At 42.0% G+C, this 24,710-nt stretch overlaps 5 protein-coding genes across 7 annotated transcripts; 3 read left to right on the top strand and 2 right to left on the bottom strand.

The window, feature by feature from the left end:
- Nucleotides 1–1,713: 1,713 nt before the first annotated feature.
- LOC135606571 (uncharacterized) lies at nt 1,714–2,605 on the top strand. Its single transcript, XM_065097606.1, has 3 exons — nt 1,714–2,091; nt 2,170–2,223; nt 2,310–2,605. Exons 1-3 carry the CDS (start codon nt 1,855–1,857, stop codon nt 2,457–2,459), a joined length of 441 nt encoding a protein of 146 aa, XP_064953678.1. The 5' UTR covers nt 1,714–1,854; the 3' UTR covers nt 2,460–2,605.
- Nucleotides 2,606–3,572: 967 nt separating this feature from the next.
- LOC135606570 (early nodulin-like protein 18) lies at nt 3,573–4,590 on the bottom strand. Its single transcript, XM_065097605.1, has 2 exons — nt 4,334–4,590; nt 3,573–4,240 (listed from the first exon to the last, which is right to left on the bottom strand). Exons 1-2 carry the CDS (start codon nt 4,503–4,505, stop codon nt 3,807–3,809), a joined length of 606 nt encoding a protein of 201 aa, XP_064953677.1. The 5' UTR covers nt 4,506–4,590; the 3' UTR covers nt 3,573–3,806.
- Nucleotides 4,591–5,455: 865 nt separating this feature from the next.
- Nucleotides 5,456–7,070, top strand: LOC135608107 (polyubiquitin 11). The gene is made up of 2 exons (XM_065100585.1): nt 5,456–5,614; nt 6,162–7,070. The coding sequence occupies exon 2, from the start codon at nt 6,162–6,164 to the stop codon at nt 6,849–6,851; it is 690 nt and encodes a 229-aa protein (XP_064956657.1). The 5' UTR covers nt 5,456–5,614; the 3' UTR covers nt 6,852–7,070.
- Nucleotides 7,071–7,922: 852 nt separating this feature from the next.
- Nucleotides 7,923–18,844, bottom strand: LOC103974626 (phosphatidate cytidylyltransferase 1-like). Of its 3 annotated transcripts, XM_065100581.1 has the most exons (13): nt 18,691–18,816; nt 15,856–15,965; nt 15,405–15,545; nt 14,627–14,880; nt 14,117–14,268; nt 13,743–13,884; nt 11,641–11,797; nt 10,038–10,085; nt 9,839–9,913; nt 9,394–9,522; nt 9,259–9,315; nt 8,405–8,488; nt 7,923–8,328 (listed from the first exon to the last, which is right to left on the bottom strand). In XM_065100581.1, exons 3-13 carry the CDS (start codon nt 15,489–15,491, stop codon nt 8,239–8,241), a joined length of 1,275 nt encoding a protein of 424 aa, XP_064956653.1. In that variant the 5' UTR covers nt 15,492–15,545; nt 15,856–15,965; nt 18,691–18,816; the 3' UTR covers nt 7,923–8,238. The 3 variants fall into 3 exon arrangements, with proteins under 3 accessions (XP_064956653.1, XP_064956652.1, XP_064956654.1); XM_065100580.1 differs by lacking the exon at nt 15,856–15,965 and having other exon boundaries at nt 18,691–18,844; XM_065100582.1 differs by lacking the exon at nt 15,856–15,965 and having other exon boundaries at nt 15,405–15,519; nt 18,691–18,844.
- Nucleotides 18,845–19,670: 826 nt separating this feature from the next.
- LOC135607599 (blue copper protein-like) lies at nt 19,671–20,261 on the top strand. The gene is made up of 2 exons (XM_065099551.1): nt 19,671–19,838; nt 20,035–20,261. Exons 1-2 carry the CDS (start codon nt 19,679–19,681, stop codon nt 20,259–20,261), a joined length of 387 nt encoding a protein of 128 aa, XP_064955623.1. The 5' UTR covers nt 19,671–19,678.
- The last annotated feature ends 4,449 nt before the right edge of the window (nt 20,262–24,710 follow it).

Genomic DNA, 24,710 nt, shown 5'->3' with positions numbered 1-24,710 from the left:
TCCTCTGCTTGTTGGAAAAGGAGAGGCATCTTTTAGTAATTCTTTAATATCAAATCTTTGGTTAACCAATTTTCTGTAATGAATGGCATCTGATCCAAAACTTAAAGAATTTAGCAGACTTATTTATGTTTTTTTTATTAACCGATTTCCATTTTAATTTCTAAGAAATAAAATCGAATCATATGGCCTTCGACTCCGATTTGATTTTGATAGAGTCATTTAGTCCTATATTTTGATTAAGGAGTATGGGAACCAAGGATTCATAAGTCTGTCATGTCTTTCTTATATTTAAATTTTTTTTTTTTGAGCTCACGTACTCTAAAAAATTAACGTTAGAAGTCGGACTCGAGGCCTGCACTTCAACCGAGCAAACTCGCTCTCGAGCCGTTACGAGTCTTTGGCTTCCTCATCAAATGGTCTCTTATCAAATTCGAAACCACCGAACTATTAATCCAGTTCGATTTTGGTTTTTGGTATGAAAAATCCATCTGTATCTATCACATATTTCCAATATCAATAATCTTGTTATTTGCTCAACGAACAATTATTTGCCATCATACGGTGCATGAAAGTTTGGCAAGCTCCTCTGATATTGGAATTGAGAGGCCACAAAGAGCAAGATGGCCCCTTATGCAATACCTTTTCTTTTCTTTTCCTTCTCAATCAAAATTTTGTTTGGTTCATTACATAGTGTTGTGGAGATAATAGCAACGTTGTCTCTTCTGAACCATCATATGGTTGGAATTTCTCTCTCTCTCTCTCTCTCTCTCTCTCTCTCTTTCTGCCTTGCTGTCTTTTTTGGGTTAATAATTCTGGCTTTTCATGTTCTTGCTGCAGATCCAATTATATCTGACAGCACCAAAGCCATCAGACTGCGTCTACGTCATGCGGATGACTCCATACCTGAGATCAATGATGTAAGCTTTGTGCAGAACCCCTAAAAATTATCCGCTGCTGTTTGTGCTGTGGCTGCGTCAACCTCTCGTTGTTGCTTCTATTACACTGCTTAATTTATGTCTTGACGAATCCAAGTTTGGTGGAGGTGTTCAGTCATCTGTCGTTGTCATCCAACTCTCGCCTTCATCAGCTTTGCTTAGATTTCCTTAAGCCCATGAGGTGTGTACTTTGCTCTCATTGTTCTTCAAGTAGAGATATGAATGGGCATACAAGAGATCAAAGTATTACTTGTTCTAAAACAGTCTACCAACACATTTCCTTTGGCTACAGTTGAGATTTGTATTCGCAGTCTCTTTTATAATTTGTGTTCTTCTTTTCCTCCTTCTTCTTTTTATCTTTTAAAATGAATACTCGTGACGATGATTTTCATCAATCATATAAAACGAATATTCATAAAGATGATGATCAATCGATAGATGATATCAATTATATAAAATAATGATAATTGATAGAAATATTCAAATTAAATTGATTTAGTTTTAAAGATTATAAATGAGTATCTCGATGAATCGAATCTTTTTTTTTTTCTCATTTAGTTCGATTCAATTCGACCATCTTTAAACACTCATAATAATAATTAAAAAGTTGTGAGAAATAATGGTAGGATTGATAATTAATGAGTTATATTTAATAATTTTATATTTTATGATTTGTAAAATAATTATATAAAATAAAGGGTTGTCAATAGAATAGAAAGAGAGAGAGAGAGAGAGAGAGAGAGAGAGAGAGAGAGAGAGAGAAAGGAGGGAGGGGAGGAGTTGTGAATACCAATCAATCTCTATAGAAGGTTTCCAAATAGTTGAGATGTCAAGTGCCACCTAATCCACACCCATTGCTCCCTCTCCTCCTACCTTTTCAATCTTCTATATGCAATTCATGTATTTATAGCTGTGGGATATGACGAGAGCTCTCCGCAGGACAAGGCCAGCTCCGATGGAGAAGCCAAGTAACTCGTCGACGGCTACCACGGAAGAGAGCAGTTGGGCCTCTTACATCGCCGACTTCGTCGCAACGCAGCAGGCGGAAGAATCCATGCGGGCTTCCAAGAAGCTTAGCACTAAGAGGAGGAAGACAGCCGCGGAAGACGACGACCCCTTGGAGGACACTGCAACGTCTCCTGTCAAAACTCGTAGAGTACGCACGATACCAATGTTTGCGGCTTTCTTTCTTCTTCGCTTAAATTGGAAACTGAAGCTGTTTGCTTGTTGGTAGGTCGGTGTCTCCGACCAGTCGCACATGAAGCCAGGGAAGAGGAAGCAGACCGAGGTGGGTGGCTTCTCTGTTCCCTGTGACTGTTAGATTGTTTGGTTCTGCATGATGAGGGCACCCTCTTCTTCCTGTTCGTTCTGCAGGTCGATGATGTCGGCTTTGTGAGGTCTGAAGAACTGAGCAAGGACGCTGATGACGTGAACTCGGCTAGGAGTTCATGTGGGCGTACAAATCTGAGGAAGAAGGGCCTCTGCTTGGTCCCTTTGTCCATGGTGATGCACTATCTCGAGTAGCTTGTACACAAAGTTAGCTCACCAAAAGGAAAATCCCATTTCAGCATTAATCTCTCTCTCTCTCTCTCAGAGACTCCATAATGTGAGTGATGTGTAGCTTGTAAATTAAGTTAGCTCACCAAAAGAAAATTCCAATTTCAGCATGAAAGACTCTCTCTCTCTCTCTCTCTCTCTCTCTGTCTGTCTGTCTGGTATATGTTTATTTGGTCTTTATTTGGTAGGTAATAGATCATATCGTTGGTTAGCTAATACACACAGTTTAATATGAGAGCAAAGCCAATCACAGAGGAGGAACAATGGTGAGCTCACCAAAGCTACTACTTGCAGAAAATAACACCAACCTACCAAAAACAAGTTGTTTATCAGCTTTGATGAATCTTGCATATCTATTTAAAATGGTAGGTTGATGCTAAATTCACCGGTCATCACCATTAATTTTAAGCAACTTGCAATATGGAGGAAGACTCTGTGCTGTTTGTAATTGACATTCCAAAGAAATCCACCCACAAGTTGGCTCTGCTTTGGACAAGAACATCAACATATTGGTCTGTTTCTTCTGCATCCATCCATCGTTCTTTTCTTTAATGGCGTTGCTTGATTAATACACACAGCCTCGCATCCTATTCTTTGATGCTTAAACAATCCATGGAGTCCATGGAAGACAGGTTAGCAGAGCATCAGACTCGGAGGATGTAAACCGATGCGCAGTCCCACTGCCATTCCTTCTTAGCAGAAAGAACAGAAGCACAATTGCAAGGAAACATCAGAATCTCGTCTCACAATAATCTATTGAATCCAGGAAATTGTTATTTGTTCTGCCAATAAACAGCAGTTGTGTGTGATGATAAGACTAAAAGCCTATGACACCAAAAAGAATAGAAGAAGCTTAACATCATTTGATTCGAAGATTCATATGAGGCAGCTGTTTCACCTTCCATGTGATGCTCATCTGTAGGTGTGCTTAATGATCTGATCCATCCTCTGAATTGACTCACTATCAATTGTAGGCTCGATCATGCCGAATTCCATCAGAACAGAACATCTCATCATGTGTAAGATAAATGAAGGATTAATGAGCTTGAAACATGAATCTAAATACGAAACAAGGAAAGATTCACGTAATTTATACCATTTTCTTGTGTCAATCTTTGGATGGAATATAAATTTACAATGCATCAGTGAGCATATCACAAATAAGAAAGAGATTACATATATATATATTTATATAGTTAATTTGTATCAATCCAATAGCTGCTGCACTGAAACAGCTTATTCCCAGCAATTCGCACTCGGATCAGGGCAATAGAACCAAAAACGCACAGCAAAGAGATGCCTTCAAGCCACACTTCACAAAACGAGGATGATTGATCCAATGAAGCACCACACCGAGCCCATGAAGCCCACCACCCTCGAAGAAGCCGCGTTTGGTGGAGGTGGAGAAGAGTTGGGCTCCTCCTCGGCCGGAGCTGGTGCCGGTGCCGGTGTTGCCTCAGCTGATTCGGGAGGAGGCGGCGGCGAAGAGGCTGTCGAAGGAGAAGGCGGCGGGCTCGAGGAGGAGGAGCTCCGATTGGTCCGATCCGCCATGACAACGATCACCACCGACTCGTTCCTCATGCAGTTGGCTTCCACACCGCTGATGAAGTAGAAGGGACCCGACCGGTTCAAGGTGAAGACGGTGTTGCCGTCGTCGCGCTTGTCGATGAACGAGTTCGTGTTGCAGGCGTCGTAGGCGTCCTTGTCGACGAGAAGGACGGAGTCTTCGACGGGAGGGTAGACGAACGCTGTCAAGGATGGACCAACGAGGACTGTAAGAAGAGCTCATGCATCTCGGTCGTTCACAGATGACACGAGGCTATGTACGTATGCCAACTTACACAGAGAGTCTCCCACTTGGAACCTGTTCTTCTCAGCCCACTGGTTGTAGGAGACCGCATCAGGGTCAGGCACAGACCAGCCCTTGGAGCCTCCGACTCTGAACTGGGTTGCACCGGCCATGGCTGAGAGGAGAGCGAGGCAGATGAGCAGCAATCCCTCTGAGTTCCCCATGACGGCCACGGCGGTGGTGTTGCATGCAGTGAGGGGGTGAACGGGAGTACTTGTAGTGGTGGATGTGTTGGCTACTGGTGCAAAGCATATGGTTGCCTTGTGCCCAAGGATGGGATGTGATGTGATGGGGTTGGAGGTGCAAAAGCATTCAGTTTCTGTAGAGTTTGCTTTGCTTTGATGTTTTGAGAATATGCATTGCTTGTTCCTTGGTACGTGTTGGGTTATTGAATCTTGACATGTTTAGCTAGCCATGCAATATATATATGTACATACATATATATGCATAATATCCATTATCATGTTGATCTTTGATGGACCAAAGAAATAATAATTTTCCTATAAAAGTCGATACAGCATACAAGCAAGTGTGATTCCTTCACCAAAAGATCACTGCAAATAGTTGCAAGGAAGCATCAGGTGCTTATCTTCCATCTGAATGTAATCAGAGTAGAATATATCAGTTGGATTTAGCTATCAATAACATGAGACATATATATATATATATATATATATATATATATATATATATATATATATATAAAATATACATATAGGTTAATCCGTATATATAAGTGCGTGTCCGGCTATCTTGACGCTGGTGATAGAATCGACGGTCCTGATCATCCCTTAGCCAAGACTTCCAGATTACCGCAACGCCGCGAGCGTATTAGTCCCGTCACGTTCAGCTTCCCCTCCACTGGTGCTTGTCGTCGCCATTGGAGATAACCTCGGCCCACTGGTCGGTCCCACTTGAGGCGTGCGCACGCTATGGGGTAGACCGTGTGGGTAGACGGACTCTTTTATTGTTGCCGCTATCTTTAACGGCGTCAGGAAACGGAGACTTACCTCGGGCTCGTCTCGGATTCCGGAGTGTCCCGTCACCGTTGCGGAGACTTCCACCGTTATCGCCGCGTCACCCGTTCGGCGTTAGATAAGGTAACCACCACGCGTGCGGTCTAAATTACGCGGAAACCCTGGGCGGCGAGTGGTAAGTCTTAGGGGAGGGAGTCGGGTCACCGGCTCCGCCTGCTATTAATACGTCTCCTCCCTCTCTCCTTCTTTTCCAATCTCCCCAAAAAAGAAAGCTTTACTTTTCGCCGCCTTGCAAGGTATCAATTTTTCTACCCTTTCTCTTCTTTTGCGCTTTTGATGTCGATTATTCTCTGTTTTCTTCTTGAAATTATGTCGATTATCGTCTGCTGATCTTTGCGTAGTGGAATAATAGATCTATAAGGGTTGTCTGTTGATATTGATTTGATGAGATGAGGGACTTTTTGAGAACATCTGATCTATTGCGCTGATTATTTCCGATTGGATCCTGGTTCTTGTTTGTATTAAGCCCTTGTAGATCGGCTTGTTCGTCTTCTTGATTCGATGCTGTTGGATTTTTTTTTGGGGGGGAGGAGGGGGGATTGGATGTGGTTCTTGTTTATGGTCCTTTCCGGATCTGACTAGGGTTATGTGACGATTTTACTGATGATCGCTTCCTGTTGTTGTTGATGAATCCCTCGCGTATCGGATCTCGATTCTTTTCTTGATTTCCGTGGGTGGTTACATGTTGATGCGATTCGATTCCCGTTTCTCGAATTGTTCGGTCATCTTGCGTCAAGTGCTCTGCTAATACTTGATGCCAATTCCTTGTCTTCTCTGATACAGATGCAGATCTTTGTTAAGACGCTCACTGGAAAAACCATCACCCTCGAGGTCGAAAGCTCCGACACCATCGACAACGTCAAAGCTAAGATCCAGGACAAAGAGGGCATCCCTCCCGACCAGCAAAGGCTCATCTTCGCGGGCAAGCAGCTCGAGGATGGCCGTACGCTTGCGGACTACAACATCCAGAAAGAGTCGACTCTCCACCTCGTCCTCCGTCTCCGCGGTGGCATGCAGATCTTCGTGAAGACCCTCACGGGGAAGACCATAACCTTGGAGGTGGAGAGCTCGGACACCATAGACAACGTGAAAGCTAAGATCCAAGACAAGGAGGGGATCCCCCCGGACCAGCAAAGGCTCATCTTCGCTGGCAAGCAGCTCGAGGACGGCCGTACGCTTGCGGACTACAACATCCAGAAAGAGTCGACTCTCCACCTCGTCCTCCGTCTCCGCGGTGGCATGCAGATCTTCGTGAAGACCCTCACGGGGAAGACCATAACCTTGGAGGTGGAGAGCTCGGACACCATAGACAACGTGAAAGCAAAGATTCAAGACAAGGAGGGGATCCCGCCGGACCAGCAAAGGCTAATCTTCGCCGGGAAACAGCTGGAGGACGGCCGTACGCTTGCGGACTACAACATACAGAAGGAATCGACTCTCCACCTAGTGCTCCGCCTCCGTGGCGGGCAGTGAACTCTGCCTGATGCCGTCGTTTGTTGCCTTCCCGTGTCGTGGTGTTCGTGAATTGTGTGTCCATGCTGTTAGTGCCTTCATCATCTAGTGGGTCTATCCGTTGTGCTATGTCTCATCCAGCGTGTGATGGGAATGTGGATGGGATTCTCAACACGTATGTCTACTTGGTAATAAGTAAGGTTTCTCTGAGAGAGGGCAATGTTGGTCGTATTGGTTTTACCTTTGTTTGCCTTGCTTTTTCTGGTGTAGCGTGGATTTGAGTGTTGCTGAACACAATACCGATGGTCGAAGCTCATCCACGGTGACCGATGGCCTAATCCAACCGCGGTAGAATTAAATATTAAGAATTGCAACGATTGATAAGAGTTGATACCAGTGCCGTGTTGCCAAGCGAGGAGGGGATCTACTGAGGTATTCCGGCAATGAAAGAATGTTTCCTGAGCAGCATCCGGCAATGTTGGTGGGTGATAGCACTCACTCATGGCGATGCAATGCATTGGAAGCAGGGATGCAAATGCATGCATGCAAACTCATGGCGATGCAATGCATTGGAAGCAGGGATGCAAAGTTTTGCATGCATGCATGTTTTGCATGCATGCAAAGCATGCAAACTCATGGCGATGCAATGAATTGGAAGCAGGGATGCAAAGTTTTGCATGCATGCATGCATGCTTTATAGCACTCACTCATGGCGATGCAATGCATTGGAAGCAGGGATGCAAAGCATGCAAACTCATGGCGATGCAATGCATTGGAAGCAGGGATGCAAAGTTTTGCATGCATGCATGCATGCATTTTTCCGGCAATGAAAGAATGTTTCCTGAGCAGCATCCGGCAATGTTGGTGGGTGATACCACTCACTCATGGCGATGCAATGCATTGGAAGCAGGGATGCAAAGTTTTGCGTGCATGCATGCTTTGCATGCATGCATGCGGTGAATAGGAGTGTTTTTGTTACTCACCACCACCTTAGACCTACTCTTTCAGTTGCTCTGCTCGTCGAAGTAGGAAAACAAGTAGTGTACCTTCTTAGCAAAGGAGTGATGTGTAAAATACCATTAAGACACTTAATTGTAAATCGGATTAGAACTTTCAATACGATTAAGAGGAAGAAAAACCATACAAGACAACTACAAAGGAAGTCATCATTTACTGGAAAAGCTCTCCGACATTTTCCCACACCATCCATCATAGGACAACTACAAAGGGACCATATTGAAACAAGGAAATATAACAAAACAGAAACTCAAAATAAAAACAGAAAAAGCCCCTCCATTCCACATATTTATGGTTTAGAAAAGAACAGGCCATATCTCAATTCCATGTTTTGAAAGCGAACCGGGAAAGTACAGACTCTCGACCAGACAAACCGCGATTAAGCCTGATTTCACTGTTGTTCTAATTGCCTCTCATGGAGAATCCTCCCTAGCAGAAAGTGTAGATCATGCTGCTCTTCATCAGTCAGGTGGTTTAATATCTGATTCAAAGTGCATAAGTTTGTCATCCATGAGATGAACACAACCACGTAAGGGTATAGAGAGAAGAAGCAATACCTGGTCAAGAATCATCTCTACTGGAAAACCCTGAGACACCACAAACGATTGATGGTAGATGTATGCAAACACAGCCATCATCATCTGATACAAAGAAAACAGGATCTTTAAAGCATCAAAGTAGTAGGTAACAATGATTGCAGAAAGATACTCATTTTTTTGTTATAAGATTCAAATTAGTGCATCCGACAATCGTGATGTGACATTGTCACTGGTACGATATCTATGTTTCCTCCAAAAATGTTTTAAGTGCAAAACACTCGTAACAGGAGAGAAGATACTAATTAACTAGAGTATCTAAAAATTGTGGCTTATGGAAGGCTTTGTTAGTTCATGAAACAAAAATCATCCATATTATATCAATGAAGCTAATGTTGGTGTCTTCTCTCCTTGTTAACAAAGTATGATATCTATGTTCCAAGGAACACTAATTTTCTTAAACTCATTACGGAAAACTAGAACTCCTAATCTCTAAATGACATCAAAGTTGAAAAGAACTATTTCAGGTTTAGTTATCCAAGGGCAACTACATTGCACTTTTATTTCCAAGCACAACAGATTTTAAATTTTAGATATTTTAATTACTTGATTGCACCTTCAACTTTCCAGATAGCATTGCCTGATTCATAATTTTTATCATGAGGGCAAACTGGAAATGATGCAGTCACCTATCTTAAAAAATCACTGTTATATCTGGTAAGCAAGATCATCCATGAATTACAGACAAACAGATTGTTTCATTGTATAAGAAATACTACGACAGTCTTTGCTGTCAAAATCTCTGATTGGTAAAGTTCATATGCATCACAAAATAAGAACATGCATATTTAATACTAGTGTGTTTAGCAACATACCTGGCAATCCATTCTATCAGTAAACCCACCATGTCCAGGAATAGTGTCACCAAAATCCTACATAAAGAATAGAAATGTAATTATGTTGTGTTATACTACTTATCCAAGTAATAAGCATATAGAGTGAGGAAGAACCTTAATCTTGAAAGCTCGTTTCAGACCACTTGCGAAAAAACCCCCAAAAGGTGCTATGATTGATGCAAATAGTCCAAGCGCTAAAGCATGCCACTGAACAGGCATAACTGAAAATTCTTTCCATGAGAACTGGAGAAAATGAAAAGAAGAACATGCATTATCTGTTGTCAACTACTTCATAAGCTTTTTACAATTTGCATCCTGTGAATCAGATATTTTCAAATAAAGCAACATAGTGAGAAAGACAAGTTATGTAGGAATGGCCATTGACTGATTAAGGTTTCAGCTGTGACCAAATATTTCTTAATCATGAGGTAACATGCTTTGGCATGACCTTTTTTACTAATAAAATGAAAATTGTGCTACAGACACCATTTCAATTAACTATTCCTCCAGCAGACAGTTGAACACAAAAAATAAACTTATTTGTCTAATTAGTGCATACCCATCCAGGTAAAGGGTAACTTTTTGGCTTGAACAGTGGACCGGGATCACAGTGAAGCCATCCAGTAGACAGATCCTATAAGTGAATACATAGTTCAAATAACCGAAGAAATATATACACAATTGAGATCCTTCAAAAGCACATATTTGAATTACTGAACTGTATTATTTTTTAGATGTGTTAAATTAAACTATAATACCTTTCTTGGACATGTTAGCCACTGGAAACTCCCCAAGATATTTGCTAACTAAACCAAAAAAGAAATATAAAGTAAATCCATCAAATATATAAATCATGACAAAATAATATAGTTAGACAAAAATGTCTTAATTCTCATTTATGATAATTAACAAAAAAAATTATGGGATCATAGCTCATCCATTTTGACTGAAGGCTATATCCATGTAATGAAGCCAAAATTAATAATGAGTAATTCAGAACACCATCAGAATACACAAAAAATAATAATAAGCAATAACTTGATAATGAATGCACAATTTCATCTATAAATACACATTCTACAATATATAGGCTGCTCATGTAGAAGTGTAATCATTTAACTCGTTATATCAATATGGTTTTCCTTTTGTCCTGTGGAAGAAATTGCCACCACAAAAGCATTGTGAATAACTGACAGCATGGATGCTCAGAGGCAAGAACATCAAGAGTGTTGTCTAAAGATTAAAAAAATGTTCTTTTAAACTTGTGGGACATCAAGTGTATACTAGTTTATCACAAATAAAAAGGGTTCTAATAATGGCATAAAATAAAAAATAGATAAATATATATAACTGTAATATAGAATCATAAGAGAGGTTACAACACTCCCAAAAGGGATTTCGGGTATGCTTGGGCAATTATAAATGGTTGACAATTAACATGAAAAATGCTTTGAGGACCTCAGAACTTCATTGAAGTGTATTTGACAACTATTTGATTTTTATTTAAGTCCATACCTCCACGACATTATTCTTGGAGTGTAAACAAATAAAGCATCATGCTAAGGAAACTGGTTAATAAATTGAAACATTCACATGCAAAATATAATATAATTGATGATGAATTCAAAAATAATTGGCAGCTGAACTAGTTATTCTTCTAATTATGCAGAAGTTTTAATCCTATGACAAAAGATATCAATCAATGTTTTGAATCTCATAACGATTCACCCATATCAAGCTACGAATTTCATTCCTCTCAATTGTCTCTAGAAACTAATACCAACTTCACTTTAGTAAAATTGCATCAAACATAGTTCATAAAATCAAGGAGCAAGATGATCCATTAATGTGAAAGGAGATGAAGTGTTTCAAAGCAAATTCAACATCTAATAACAAGAGACCACTTGATAAAGCTGATTTCAGCAAAGACCATATCATCCATTTGCAATTTTCCATCCATATTCTAATCCATGAAGAGAAAATTTTACCTAATCCAGATAAATTCAAAAAATAAAGTGCACTTTCTGTTACAAACAAAAATGGATTTATTAAGTGATAATGGGAGCTATTGACGAAGCACAAATTATCTTACATCTGTAGTAACAAATGCAAAAGAGATATTTTCAGCAAGTGAGAGACATGAATCAGTAAATATTTCCACAGCTCCAAAGCTAAGTTCACTGTGAAACTAAATTCTTCATTGTAATATGACCAGCCCAGAAATAAATGAATATATATTTTATATTTCTGCTATATACCAGCAGCATAAACAGGATAACCAACTCCATATTCCATAATAAAAAAGCTTACCCAAATGAGAAACTGAATCTATCTCAAAAAAAGTTTAAGAAGCAGACTTACCATAAATGCAGAAAGTATAGTTGCAAAAGATGCACCAATGAAACCTTCCCATGTTTTCTTTGGAGACAGTTTGATCAATGGTGTTCTCCCAAAAAAGAAACCAAAGAAGTATGCAGCAACATCATTGACAACAATAAGAGAAGCAGGCAACAGAAACCTGTATTCTTCCAAAATCAGCCACAAAATGGAAATCAACCAACTAAATTACTTAAACAAGAAGGAGAAAAAAAATCAAAGAAAATTCTTGTGCTCCCTAAACCAAAAAAAAAGAAACAAATAAAAAGGGCACATGCTAAGCTGCTATTCATGCTCATGCATTAGATGCCATCGATTGTCACTTAATATATAGACCAAGTTACAATGATGACTTTCGACTGATTAATCACAAAGTTTGTTCCTTAGTATAACCCTATGCAAACAACAAGTACAATTTGCTCTTTCAAGCATAAATTATCCAGAATCCTTCCACAAGTGGTTAAATTAATGGTTTCAACAGTGGGCTTAAATGACTTGGTCCATAAGACAACTGCTCACCCTCCTATTTGATCTGACAAAAGAGTTCTTGATGTTTAAAATTGTGCTTAGTGACTATAGTAAGTCATTTACAAGTTGTAAACATATATAATTCAAAGCCATGATAGAACTTGAATAAATTCCTTAAAATTAGAGACACAAGAAATGCTAATACACAACTTTGTAAATAATATGAATTGGTCATACTTTGGGGATGTTAGATGACGAGCCTTCGTATACAGAAAGGGCTCTTCACGACCTGTAAGACAAGAACTCGAGTTACACAAACTCTCCCTCTTTTTCTAGAGGTTAAGGCTGTGTACATTAATCCTCTCTAAAGCCTGAATTAGTGAAACCCTGGTGTATTGAGTTCATCCGTCTATGCTTTAAAGATGTTCTATCAATCCAATAATTGTAAGCATCTTCAAAATGTTATCTCAAATTCATGGGTATATGAAACTTTCATTTCTTCATGGATAAGTATCAAAATAAGTCAATATTTTGTATTAGTCTACAATAAGTAGTTCTCATGTAGTAAACATATGTAACTGTAAGCCTGAAAATAACTTGAGTTGTCTGGTTAAAACTTATATAGATCCAATAAGAGATGATCAATCTTTTCTTAAAATTTAGAGTCAAAGTGCCACACAATTTCAATAATAATATGCATGTACCAGGCATTAAAGACGTCCTATCAGTCCAATAGTTGGAAGCACCGATACAAATGTTAGCTCAAATTTCATTTGGTAGATCAAGTTATTAATCTTAATGGCTAACAAAACGAGAAGCCCATGATTTATTTAATATTGAAGAGTGCATGTAGTTTATTATAGTTATACCATCATAAAATAATTGATCTACTGTGTACAATCATGGAAGTTGAGGACATATTGTCATATATCATCTCTGTGTCTCATGCTTGTGATCTGGTACCCAGCATGAAAGCCCTATACTACTACACAACAGCTGCATGATAATTTCAACACTGACTTTAAGTGATGAAACTAATTATGGAGTTATACGTCACTTCATGAATTTCAATGACATTAAAAAATGAGTTAGCGTAAAAATTTCTAGATGCTATCTGCTACTTCTTATATTTGCTTTCTGAGCCTTATCACCAAATTCTCCAAGTGTTTCCTGCATCATCAGACATTGCCAATTATCACATAAAAATGAACAACTGGTTGTGACTTATCACTGAATAAAAAAAAAGAAAAATTATGTGGACCTGACAAATGAACATAGATTTATACAACCTTAAGTACAATAGAAATATCTTTTCTTTCTCCCAGGAGAAAGCTAACAGATTTTAATGCAATAATCTCAAGAACAATAAAATTAGGTGCACGTTAATCCAAGTAAACTAACAGTATCATTAATGCATCCAAACTTAACAGTATCATTAGTGCATCCAACATAACGTTGAAGCCATTGTTATTGGAAATTTCACTTAGATAATAAATAAAAGAGTGTCATTGTGAAAGTTATTAGTACCAAGTATTGATATACTTCAAATATACAAAAACAACTTAAGTAATTAAAATTCAAACACAGTCAACAAAATGCGATTATTAATTGCATGTTACCAGAAAATTCCTTCAAAAATATTTGCAACTGTGAAGGAGGATTGTGCAAACACTAGAAGAAGTATCATGTGAGTCCATGCATATTGGCCAAATTGATACTTGTATCTCCTCTTCTTTAATGTAAGAATGAACCACATAAAACCTAAGAAAAATATAAAAACACTACATGAGTTCAAACTTAACATAATGTTATTGACTCTCAGATAATCACATATAAATGATAAACTTTAGGAAAACAACTATTCTAAATTTACCATACAAGAATGATAGCAACATAGGGTTTTTAAAGAGAAAATGCAATTTTTCCGTCTATTGAATTAAAAGGTCACTCTCCCATACATAATTTGAACATATGATATACAAAATTAACCAACCTGCTATATATAGGAAATAGCATATAAACATCTGATATTTGATAAGCCCATTGACGACCTGATATAACGGTTTATCTGAAGCTACTGTGTTCACAAGCTGTTGGCTAACAAAACGTCCATAAGCAAACAACATTGCAGTGAAGAAAAAATACCTGCACCCATACATCCATGAATAAGTTTGACTCATAAGCCAAAAGGAAAGATATGAAACAATTCTTGATGATGACAAGAAAACATGCCATCTTAAGAAATATTTTGAATACCTGGTTGGTACAGCACATACAGATCGGTGTTAATCAGTCCGATAAAGGACCAATACCAGACCATATGGTCTAGTACCAGTCAGGGTTTTTGTTTTCTGTTGCTTTTCAGTTGTTACAGATCAGTATACCACCTGATATACTGATAATATGTATTGGTCTCATAGATTATCGAAACCAGTACAGGTTTGAAATTCAAACTTTGACCATAAGTTCCAACATTATCTCTCACAAAATATTAGGCACATACCAATTCAAAAGTCTGAACCCCGGCAGTTGTCTATCTTCATTAGCTTGTTTCCGTAAGTTGAACAATTCCCGTGCCATGAAAATTTGGATTCCCACAATTAAACCACAAATATAAAGATGTCCCATATAGACAACCAACGAAAACCCAAGCAGCATCCACAAAGATGAACGTGCCCGAACAAACATTGATTTATACTTGTTTTGATCATTGACAAGTAAATTAGCACCACCAGGACCATTGATATCAGGAGTAGCCTGTAAAACAAAAAGAAAAAGAAATAATACTGACCAGATCTCCTGGTGAAAGAGGATGTCAAATCACAGAAGCATCATTATCCTAATATGAAAAGAAAGGTACGAAGCAGATAGAAACACTTAACAGTTGCATACTTGCATTAAGACCGAGCACTGTGACTGATTCATTTTCGTAGAAAAGAGTTTAAAAGAATAGATCTCTAAGTTTCACCCAAGAATACTAGAACACTGCCTATTACCTTCTCCCCAAGGCAAGACGATAGAAAAATGATTTGAAGAACAAAGTTTTCAAACCAAAGATATTGAGCCAGTAGCTTTTGCAAACTAAATTTTAGATTAACTCATTTATTGTATATGCTAAAATTGTATTATAAAGATGACTCACAGTGCTGATTCCTGAAATGTCAAGTGACAATTAGAGAATCAACCACTCCAGTAAACTAAAAAAGTTTTGCAACTCTGAAATAGTGAGCTGGTAATAACAAACTGACACCGACTGGTTGTTAGTACTTTAAGTAACAAACCTCTGTTGAATGCCTACGATGTCGAACCCTGCCTGAATGATTTCGTTGAAGTATGTTCATGGTGTTCTCTCTCTGCATGTTTGCCATGATCTTCTATGTATTCTCATACCCAAAACTGCAGAAATCAGGTTGATGAAGTACCTGGTCAAAAAGTTGTTTTGCATAATCAATAAAAGAGAAGCAATTGTCTGCCTCATCAACACAATAAAGAAATAAAAATTAAAAACAACATATAGAAAATATTTCAGAAGCCTCTCTCTGCAGTCACATCAACAACAGCATAATAACCAATAAACAATCTCTAACTAAATGTCATTTCCAAAAAAAATCCGAGATAGCAACAATTGCAAACAATGTATTACTTGTTTTCGAAAGATGTACTTTGCCTTAGTACAATAGTAAAACTGCTCCTTACAATCTGAATGACCAGACTTTGAGTCAAGGAAACTACCTTTCTATTGGTAGGGATAAGACTACATAAATTGAGCCTCATCAAACTTAACTTTGGTGGGAGCCACATGCACTAGGCCCGTGCATTTTATTGATCAATAAAAAAGTGCACTGACAAGCAAAAGGAAAAAAAATAACATCAATAACTACATTGCTTAATCGAGAAAGAATGTGATGGAGATCCAATAATATAATGAGAATACCCCCCAAAAGATAAGAAAGAAAGATATTGGAATAACACAGATTTTAAAGTGCAATAAATGAAGATCCAAGATTAGGGTAACACAATGCAGTTCAGTAGCAGGTAGTATTTGGACCTCAAATTAAACTAATCTATCCACTGAAATTTTAAGACACTAGAGCAAAGTACGTACCAACTAGGACTCGAACCGAAACATTCCAAGTCTCAAAAAAAGCCTAAAAAAGTCTGAAAAAAGAAAACAGAAACTTCTTGGTACAGAGCCCATACCACCCTGTACCAGGTGGTACCAACCCTGTACCAAGCGGCACAGGGCTTGTACCACCCCGTACAGGTCCAGGTGTACCACCTGGTTTACACTGGTCCATGTACCGGTAACCTATGGAATCAGCAGTAAATACTGCTTGTATCGCACCATACTAGGCAGTATTGCAAACCTTGCACTAGAGGTCACTGACATGGGGCAAGTGAACCCAGTATTTATGGGGATTAGGCATTCATGTATGCATACAAGTCTAGTTGAATACAGATGCTCAGTGCATCCAACTAAACAACAACTTAACATTCCTGTTCATAACAGATTTTCAAGAGACGGCCTACCTCAAGAGTAAAGACATTGAAAAACCTGCAAACATTATGACACTGATATCAGAAACTGTGAGTTTGTAACCATCCAAAAGATTATGATTGAATCCCAAATTACAAAATTCACAGTTTTTGTTTTCTTCACAGAATCAACAATCCTTGGCACCACACGGAGATATTAGCTTAATATGAATTGAAAAGCCATAGGACTTCAAGCATCTAATCAAAACTAGAAAAAATATGGAAAGCACTCACTATTCTATCCATTCGCAGATGCAGTTCCATGTTACATGGTTGACAAAGAAGCCAGTAATTAAAAAGTGCAAGCAGCATGCAGTCATTTGGTCAGGGCAAAGGTTATGCGCATAATTTATTTCACAATGTCTTTGAAGCACTTGAAATAAAGTATGGATAACAAAATTCATAATGAAAAGTGAAAACTGAAGCAATGTCGTAGGAAAATGAGGGCCATTATGTGGCATGAATGGAAGCAAAACAGCGTTAGGGAGAAGAAACTACATCAGATAAATTTAAGCATGACCATCAAGACCAAGATGTTATCAAAATCACGCCAACCTAAAAACATCAGTGACAACGAAAACAATAACAATATGATGTAAGGTTCAAACTATTTGGATTTGATAACATGGATCTTCTCTAACCAATAGTTTATGTTGAAATAATATCAAATGTCAAAAATGCAAACCAACAGATCTCTTTCAATATTTCCAATATGTTCCTCTGCTTCTCCTTACACTATTGATCTTAAATATTTGATTCGTCTAACCAGTCCATACACAGATCTGCTTTAAGCAATTGCATACCAGCTTAAACAGTTCTTGCTCATTTTAGACAATTACAATAACTTTAATTGGTAATGAATGGAACTATTTCTTAATTAACTTTTTTTTCATAACCAAGTCATCCATATCAGCCTCCTTAACTTAGCACACTAACTTTAAGTATTGTTTCCTTACCTAGTAAAATATTAATAAGCTTAATTCGTGAAATGTAACTGTACTTGCAACTTAATTTTCTTTTTAATCCAAAAGGCACATGGCAATTAAACAATACTCTTGATGCTGTACTTTAACTATCCCAATGTATCTCCATATATAATGTTTTCAACAATCTTCCCTCATTATGAATGGTAAATCCAAGATTTCTAAATCTTTGAATTTCTGAAACATCTTGTCCATTTATTTTATCTTTCCTCTCAATTTTCTCTTTCCATTTTCTTTGGAACTTGAACATGGTTTTATTCCTACTTAGTCCAGTCATTACTTTAATATTTGTCTTCCTAACTCAAGTTTAGTTCAAAATTGACCACATTATTTTCAATCAATTAATACTATTAGCAAACAATGGAAGTTTATCCTGGAAATGTCGATCAAGTTCATCCATTGTCAGGAACTCTTAGATAGTGAAAAGCCACCCACTATTCAAGCTAGTAACAACTCTATCAAGCAAATGTGTTATCATATCAATATAACTACTAGATATTCTTTCCTCTTCCAAAACCCACCGCATAATACCTCATAAATACTACTATAAAGGTTTCCTATGTCAATGAAAAGTAACAGCGATAACCTTCAGATCTTATTTCTCATAATTAATGGGGAAAAAAGCTTTCCCTCAAAAAGAAAACACTCTTGTTCTGTTCGTTATCCTACATTTTTCAGAAACAGAATCTAGATGCACATTCCGCATCAGAAAAAGATCAGGTAAGACTCCTCGACAGTACAAGGAAAGCACTGAATGTCCGAGGTACTACGTGACGAGAAACAAGATGGCAAACCCTAAGAACGTAATGTGCGTCGGAAGAATTTATTGTATAGGCTTGCTGTTTTTAGCTAACCCAACATCCAGAGAAGCACAAATCCAAATTCTTGCAGCCAATATAAGCCTACAATTCTTGGCGGCAGAACACGCACATATTTTTGGTCGTAGAAGCTTAAATCTCAACCTGGATACCTCGGATTCGAGTTGGATCGATCGCACCGTAGAAGCGGAAGCAGAAACCAAGATAGATTGGAGAATAAGTTGGTGTACCTCGTGCGCCTTGTTACGCGGCGGCAGCGGCGGAGAGGATTACGGCGACACCATATCAAGAGGGCTCGAAAAGATTGGAGAGAGAGAGAGAGAGAGAAGGAATCGATGAGGAGACCAGTGGTTATACGGCGAAGCAGAGCGGTGCGAGAGGTCCGTACATTGAACAACGGGTTCTTGATCCCACGGCCACGATCGCATCAAGAAAACGAGATGGGGGAGTAGTCGGAACGGAGGGGCCCCTCCACGATCGCGGAGGGATTCAAGGAGGGAGGAGGGCGGTGAAAGGGTGGGGAGCGGGTAGTTGGGCGGAACCAACGGCTGTTGATCGCATCAAGAGACGAGGTGCGGTGAAGCAGAGTGGAATTCACGGCCTTGATCGCATCAAGAAAACGATCACGAAGTTTCATGCAGCGAGGAGGAATAAACCGTTTTATTACAATTATTTTTATTTATCTTCGTATATAATAGTAATATATATTATTATTGTTATTAATTGAAGGAAATAATTATTGTAGAATCCTAAAAATAATGAATTTTCTTTGATAAATTATAAGTCATATACCATTTTTTTAGCAACAATAATAATAATTAGTTGATTGCCTAATAAAATTTTATTTGCAGATTTAACTATTATTTTTAATTTTTAAAAAATCTAATATCATTTATCACAATCCGATCAAATAGGATAACATGAATACAAATATGTTGATTCCCAGTCAATGTATCATTGTGCTTATACTTGAGGATGTGACTTCCATGAACAAGAAGGTCATACAGCATCTCTGTGAATCTCACAAGTGATCTCAATCAAGTACTTAATATTTTGTTTCGTGGAGTGAGAACTCAAAAGTCTTCGCTACTGTGTTTTTTTTGGGGGCATTGCCAATCTGTCAGGAATCATTCCTACCTCCATCCGTGTGTATAAGTTCTACATGCTTTCCCATCTTCCACACACCAAGACATTCTCTCTCTCTCTCTCTGGGGAGCCATGCTGAGGGCTCTAATGGCTGTTGCCATAATGGCAGCAATGGCTGGATTTGCAAGGGGGAGGAACTATGTTGTAGGAGCTCCAACAGGTGGATGGGATCTACGCACTAACTACACTCTTTGGGCTTCAACCAAGACATTCTACCCTGGTGATACATTGAGTAAGTCCTCTTCTGTTTCCCTTTCTCTTCATCTTTTCTTGTTCTCCATCTCCTCTTCTTTGTAAGGTGTCAGTTCATCATGCGTTACATTCATTATATTCATATATATATGAAGAAAGATATCACGTATAAGTAAATGCAGTACGTGAATTGCAACTGCAATAACTTCGCCAGTGTTCTTCTTCTTGGCATGCAGCCTTCCTGTATGGATCGAGCCACGACGTGTTGGAGGTGACGAGCGTCGCCTACGGCTCGTGCGGGACGCCAAGCAATCCGATATCGTCGGACAAAAGCGGGAACACCACCGTCGCGCTGAAGGCCGCAGGGACGCGGTACTTCATCTGCGGGACGGCGGGGCACTGCAGGGGCGGGATGAAGATGGCCGTCGGTGTAGCTTCGTCGGGCTCGCCGCCGCCCATTTGAGGAGCCGAGCTGCAACATCAAATTTTGTTAAGACCTGCCGAAGAGGTTGGCCGGTGATGACCTCCACCGGGTGCGCTTGGAAGTAGGGACACAGCTTCCGAGCCGAGAGCACCAGGGCGAGCGCAAGTTTTTCTATTGGCGGGTAACGCTCCTCAGTTCCACCCAGGACGTGGCTGACATAGTAGATCGGGAGTTGTTGGCCGGAGCTTTCCTTAATCAGGACAGAGCTGACTGCATGCGGGGAGGCCGCTAAATAGAGGCCTAGCTTCTCGCCAGGAGAGACAGAGGCCAGGCGGGGGAGGCTGGCCAGGTGCTGCTTCATTTGTTTGAAGGCCTCCTCGCATTCCGATGTCCATTGGAAGTTCCTCGGGTTTTTGAGCGCCTTGAAGAACGGGAGGCAGCGATCGCCCGACCGGGCGAGGAAGCGAGACAGGGCAACAAGCCTTCCGTTAAGTTGCTGCAGGTCTTTAATCGTCCGGGGGGACTGCTTGTTGATTATTGCTTGAACCTTCTCTGGGTTGGCGTCAATTCCTCTCTCGTGTACGATGAACCCGAGGAATTTCCCAGAGGTGACGCCGAAAGCACACTTTGTGGGGTTGAGTCGCATGCCGAACTTGCGCAGTGTGGCGAATGCCTCGGCCAGGTAGGCAAGGTGCGTTTCGGCTTCTTGGCTTTTCACGATCATATCGTCCACGTAGACCTCCATGTTCCTCCCGATCTGATGGGCGAACATCTTGTTCACCGTTCTCTGGTACGTAGCCCCAGCATTTTTTAACTCGAACGACATGACCTTGTAGAAGTATACCCCTTGATCGGTAAGGAAAGCCGTATGTTCTCTGTCTTCGGGCGCCATTCTGACCTGATTGTACCCTGAATAGGCGTCCATGAAAGATAGGCGCGCGTGCCCAACTGTTGCGTCGACCAGCTGGTCGATCTTCGGGAGGGGGTAGCAGTCTTTAGGGCACGCACTGTTAAGGCTGGTGTAGTCAACGCACATCCTCCAGCTTCCATTGTGTTTTTTCACGAGGACTACATTGGACAACCATTGAGGATATTTGGCTTCTTCTATGAAGCCTGCTGCTAGGAGCCGGTCCACCTCTTCTTGTATGGCTCGTTGTCGGTCAGGGGCCTGGCACCGGGGCTTTTGCTTCACTGGGCGAGCGTCGGGCGGGATATTGAGATGATGCTCCGCGACCTCCGGGTCGACACCCGTCATGTCTGATGGGGACCAGGCAAAGATGTCGGCATTTTCCCGTAGGAGCCCGACGAGTCGTTCCTGCTCCTGCTTGGGTAGCTCCGATCCGATCTTGATCGCCTGGTCTGGCCGAGCTTCTCGCAAGGGTACGTCAACAGTGGATCCCCTCGGCTCGGGATGAGGGGCCAGTTTTTTTGTTTCTCGTGGGTCTTCCAGGGGCGCCTTGGTCCTGGCTCTCTTTCCCAATGAGACGGCGGTAAAGTAGCACCGCCTAGACTCTCGGGGGCTTCCCGTGACTTCCCCGACTCCAGCACGAGTTGGGAACTTGATGGTCTGGTAGTAGGTTGAGACGACGGCTCTGACCTTGTTGAGGGTCGGCCGGCCGAGTATGGCATTGTAGGCAGTGGGTAGGTCGACCACCAAGAAAGTGGTCATCACCGTTTTCGACCTCGACGGGGTCCCCAGAGTCAAGGGCAAAGTAACGGCTCCCAGGGGGGATATCGAATCTCCCGTGAAACCGGTGAGTGTCGAGCATATCGGGCTCAGATTTTCCCTGGCCAAGCCCAGCTTCTGGAAGGCGTCGAAGTAAAGTATATCGGCCGAGCTCCCTGTGTCGACCATGATTCTCCTCACTTGCGCGTTGGCTACCCTGGCCGATATCACTAAGGCGTCGTCGTGGTCGGGGCGCTCGGAAGCTCCGGTTGGGAAGGTAATCTCGGGCTCGGGCCCGTGTCCCGAGGCTTCGTCAGGAGCGGCTCGGGTATACGCCTTTCTGCCCGACATGGAGCCTCCCCCTGATGCAGGGCCCCCGGCTATCACATCGATGCGTCGCTCGACGGGGCCCTCCGGTCGAGGTGACTGCTCCTTGTTCGGCCGGAGATACTGGCCGAGGTGTCCTCTGAGGATAAGCTCCTCGATTTGCTTCTTCAACTCGTAGCACTGCTCTGTGTCGTGCCCGTGCTGTCGGTGAAACCGGCAATACCTTGAACGGTCTGCGAGCTCCCGTGGGTTCCTCATCGGGTGAGGGTCTTTGAGCAGCCCCTTCCCCTTCTCGTGCAGGAATATTTCGGTTCGGGATGAATTCAAGGCGGGAAGAGGAGACCTTGATTCGGGTCTGTCTGTCCTCCGCCGGGAGGTGGCGGGTTGTAGCTGTCGGGATGGCTCTGATTTGACCTTTTTGTGATCCTCCCACTTCCCAGCTATCCAAGACTCCGCGGTGACGAATTGACTGGCACGCTGGAGCATTTCGGGGACCGCGGCGGGGGGCCGCTCTACGAGCGACCAGAAGAACCTGGAGGGCCGCAGGCCTGTCATGAATGCCTGCATTAAGAGAGAGGGGTGAGCATCCGATAATCCGCGGATCTGCGTCGTAAAGCGGTTCACAAAATGGGAGAGGGGCTCGTCCTCCTTCTAGTTGAGCCCGAGGAGCAGTGCCATGGACGGCTTCGGTCGGGCGTAGGCCAAGAAGTTAAGCTCGAAATCCTTGCCGAGCTGATCGAAGGAGGCGACGGTCCCGAGCTTCAGGCCACTGTACCATGCGCGGGCTGGCCCCCGCAGAGTCGTCGGGAATGCCCTGCACATTAAAGCGTCAGAAGTTCCGTACAGCGCCATCTGGGCGCGGAAAGTGGCCACGTGGTCCGCTGGGTCAACGGCGCCGTCATACGCGTCCAGCGAGGGGAGGCGGAAGTGTGGCGGGATCGCCTGCTCTTGTATCTCAGGGGTGAACGAGGATCCTTGGTGTCCGTCCGCCCCGAGCTCTCCTTTCGATATGCGAACTTCCTGTTGTACCTCGTCCAGTTTTTGACTGATGAGGCGCAGCTGAGCTCGCAAGGCATTCGTCGAGTCGGCGGTCGGAGCCTTGGGCTCGGGGCGGCTCACCGTGTCCTCCGCTTCCCGGCTCCCGGGCCGAGTTGTGGGGTTTCGAGGCGAGACAGGAAGCTCTGGAAGCGATGCGTGAGTCCGGACAGGGGGCTCCCGTTGCTGCGAAGGTTGGGTCGCATTCGGAGGGGCTCGCTGGGAGACGATCGGGACGATAGTCTACACCACGCTTGTCAGGGCTCGGACCTGGTGGGCGAGGTCATGAAAGGCCTCGGGTGACACTTGCGACGGGCCGGCGAGTGTATCGCCGGGAGGTGACAAGCCTGGGTCATTGAACAGTTGCCAGTAGCGTTCTGACACCGTCGCGGGGCGTTCGTTGTGGGTTTCGTTATGTAGGGGGTGTTCCCCCGAGGCGGGGAGCCCAGTAGTCGAGGGTCCGCCGAAGTGGATTCGCTGATCGCTTGACATTTGGATGCGGCCCTCCTTCTAGCGTCAATCTGTTACGGTAAGTAACTTTTTCAGCCGTGAATCGACTCACTATCAATTGTAGGCTCGATCATGCCGAATTCCATCAGAACAGAACATCTCATCATGTGTAAGATAAATGAAGGATTAATGAGCTTGAAACATGAATCTAAATACGAAACAAGCAAAGATTCACGTAATTTATACCATTTTCTTGTGTCAATCTTTGGATGGAATATAAATTTACAATGCATCAGTGAGCATATCACAAATAAGAAAGAGATTACATATATATATATTTATATAGTTAATTTGTATCAATCCAATAGCTGCTGCACTGAAACAGCTTATTCCCAGCAATTCGCACTCGGATCAGGGCAATAGAACCAAAAACGCACAGCAAAGAGATGCCTTCAAGCCACACTTCACAAAACGAGGATGATTGATCCAATGAAGCACCCCACCGAGCCCATGAAGCCCACCACCCTCGAAGAAGCCGCGTTTGGAGGAGGTGGAGAAGAGTCGGGCTCCTCCTCGGCCGGAGCTGGTGCCGGTGCCGGTGTTGCCTCAGCTGATTCGGGAGGAGGCGGCGGCGAAGAGGCTGCCGAAGGAGAAGGCGGCGGGCTCGAGGAGGAGGAGCTCCGATTGGTCCGATCCGCCATGACAACGATCACCACCGACTCGTTCCTCATGCAGTTGGCTTCCACACCGCTGATGAAGTAGAAGGGACCCGACCGGTTCAAGGTGAAGACGGTGTTGCCGTCGTCGCGCTTGTCGATGAACGAGTTCGTGTTTTCCTACTTCGACGAGCAGAGCAACAGAAAGAGTCGGTCTAACGTGGTGGTGAGTAACAAACACACTCCCATCACACGCAGGATGAGACGTAGCACAACGGATAGACCCACTAGATGATGAAGGCACTAACAGCACGGACACACAATTCACGAACACCACGACACGGGAGGGTAACA

This window comes from Musa acuminata, chromosome BXJ2-3 (assembly GCF_036884655.1).
Source record: "Musa acuminata AAA Group cultivar baxijiao chromosome BXJ2-3, Cavendish_Baxijiao_AAA, whole genome shotgun sequence".
Classification (NCBI taxonomy): Eukaryota; Viridiplantae; Streptophyta; class Magnoliopsida; order Zingiberales; family Musaceae; genus Musa; species Musa acuminata.
The sequence above is the reverse complement of the archived record's forward strand: the minus strand, read 5'-3'. Positions and strand labels throughout refer to the sequence as shown.

Excerpts from the sequence above, each read along its gene's own strand:
- LOC135608107 (XM_065100585.1), top strand. The coding sequence starts at position 6,162 with ATGCAGATCTTTGTTAAGACGCTCACTGGAAAAACCATCACCCTCGAG.
- LOC135606571 (XM_065097606.1), top strand. The coding sequence starts at position 1,855 with ATGACGAGAGCTCTCCGCAGGACAAGGCCAGCTCCGATGGAGAAGCCA. Across the intron at positions 2,092-2,169 it reads CTCCTGTCAAAACTCGTAGA|GTCGGTGTCTCCGACCAGTC; the intron begins GTACGCACGATA and ends GCTTGTTGGTAG. Across the intron at positions 2,224-2,309 it reads GGAAGAGGAAGCAGACCGAG|GTCGATGATGTCGGCTTTGT; the intron begins GTGGGTGGCTTC and ends TTCGTTCTGCAG.
- LOC135607599 (XM_065099551.1), top strand. The coding sequence starts at position 19,679 with ATGCTGAGGGCTCTAATGGCTGTTGCCATAATGGCAGCAATGGCTGGA. Across the intron at positions 19,839-20,034 it reads CTACCCTGGTGATACATTGA|CCTTCCTGTATGGATCGAGC; the intron begins GTAAGTCCTCTT and ends CTTGGCATGCAG.
- LOC135606570 (XM_065097605.1), bottom strand. The coding sequence starts at position 4,505 with ATGGGGAACTCAGAGGGATTGCTGCTCATCTGCCTCGCTCTCCTCTCA. Across the intron at positions 4,241-4,333 it reads CCAAGTGGGAGACTCTCTGT|CGTTCGTCTACCCTCCCGTC; the intron begins GTAAGTTGGCAT and ends CATCCTTGACAG.
- LOC103974626 (XM_065100580.1), bottom strand. The coding sequence starts at position 15,491 with ATGGCAAACATGCAGAGAGAGAACACCATGAACATACTTCAACGAAAT. Across the intron at positions 10,086-11,640 it reads CTATACTTTCTGCATTTATG|TTAGCAAATATCTTGGGGAG; the intron begins GTAAGTCTGCTT and ends TTTTTGGTTTAG. Across the intron at positions 8,489-9,258 it reads CTGATAGAATGGATTGCCAG|ATGATGATGGCTGTGTTTGC; the intron begins GTATGTTGCTAA and ends TCTTTGTATCAG.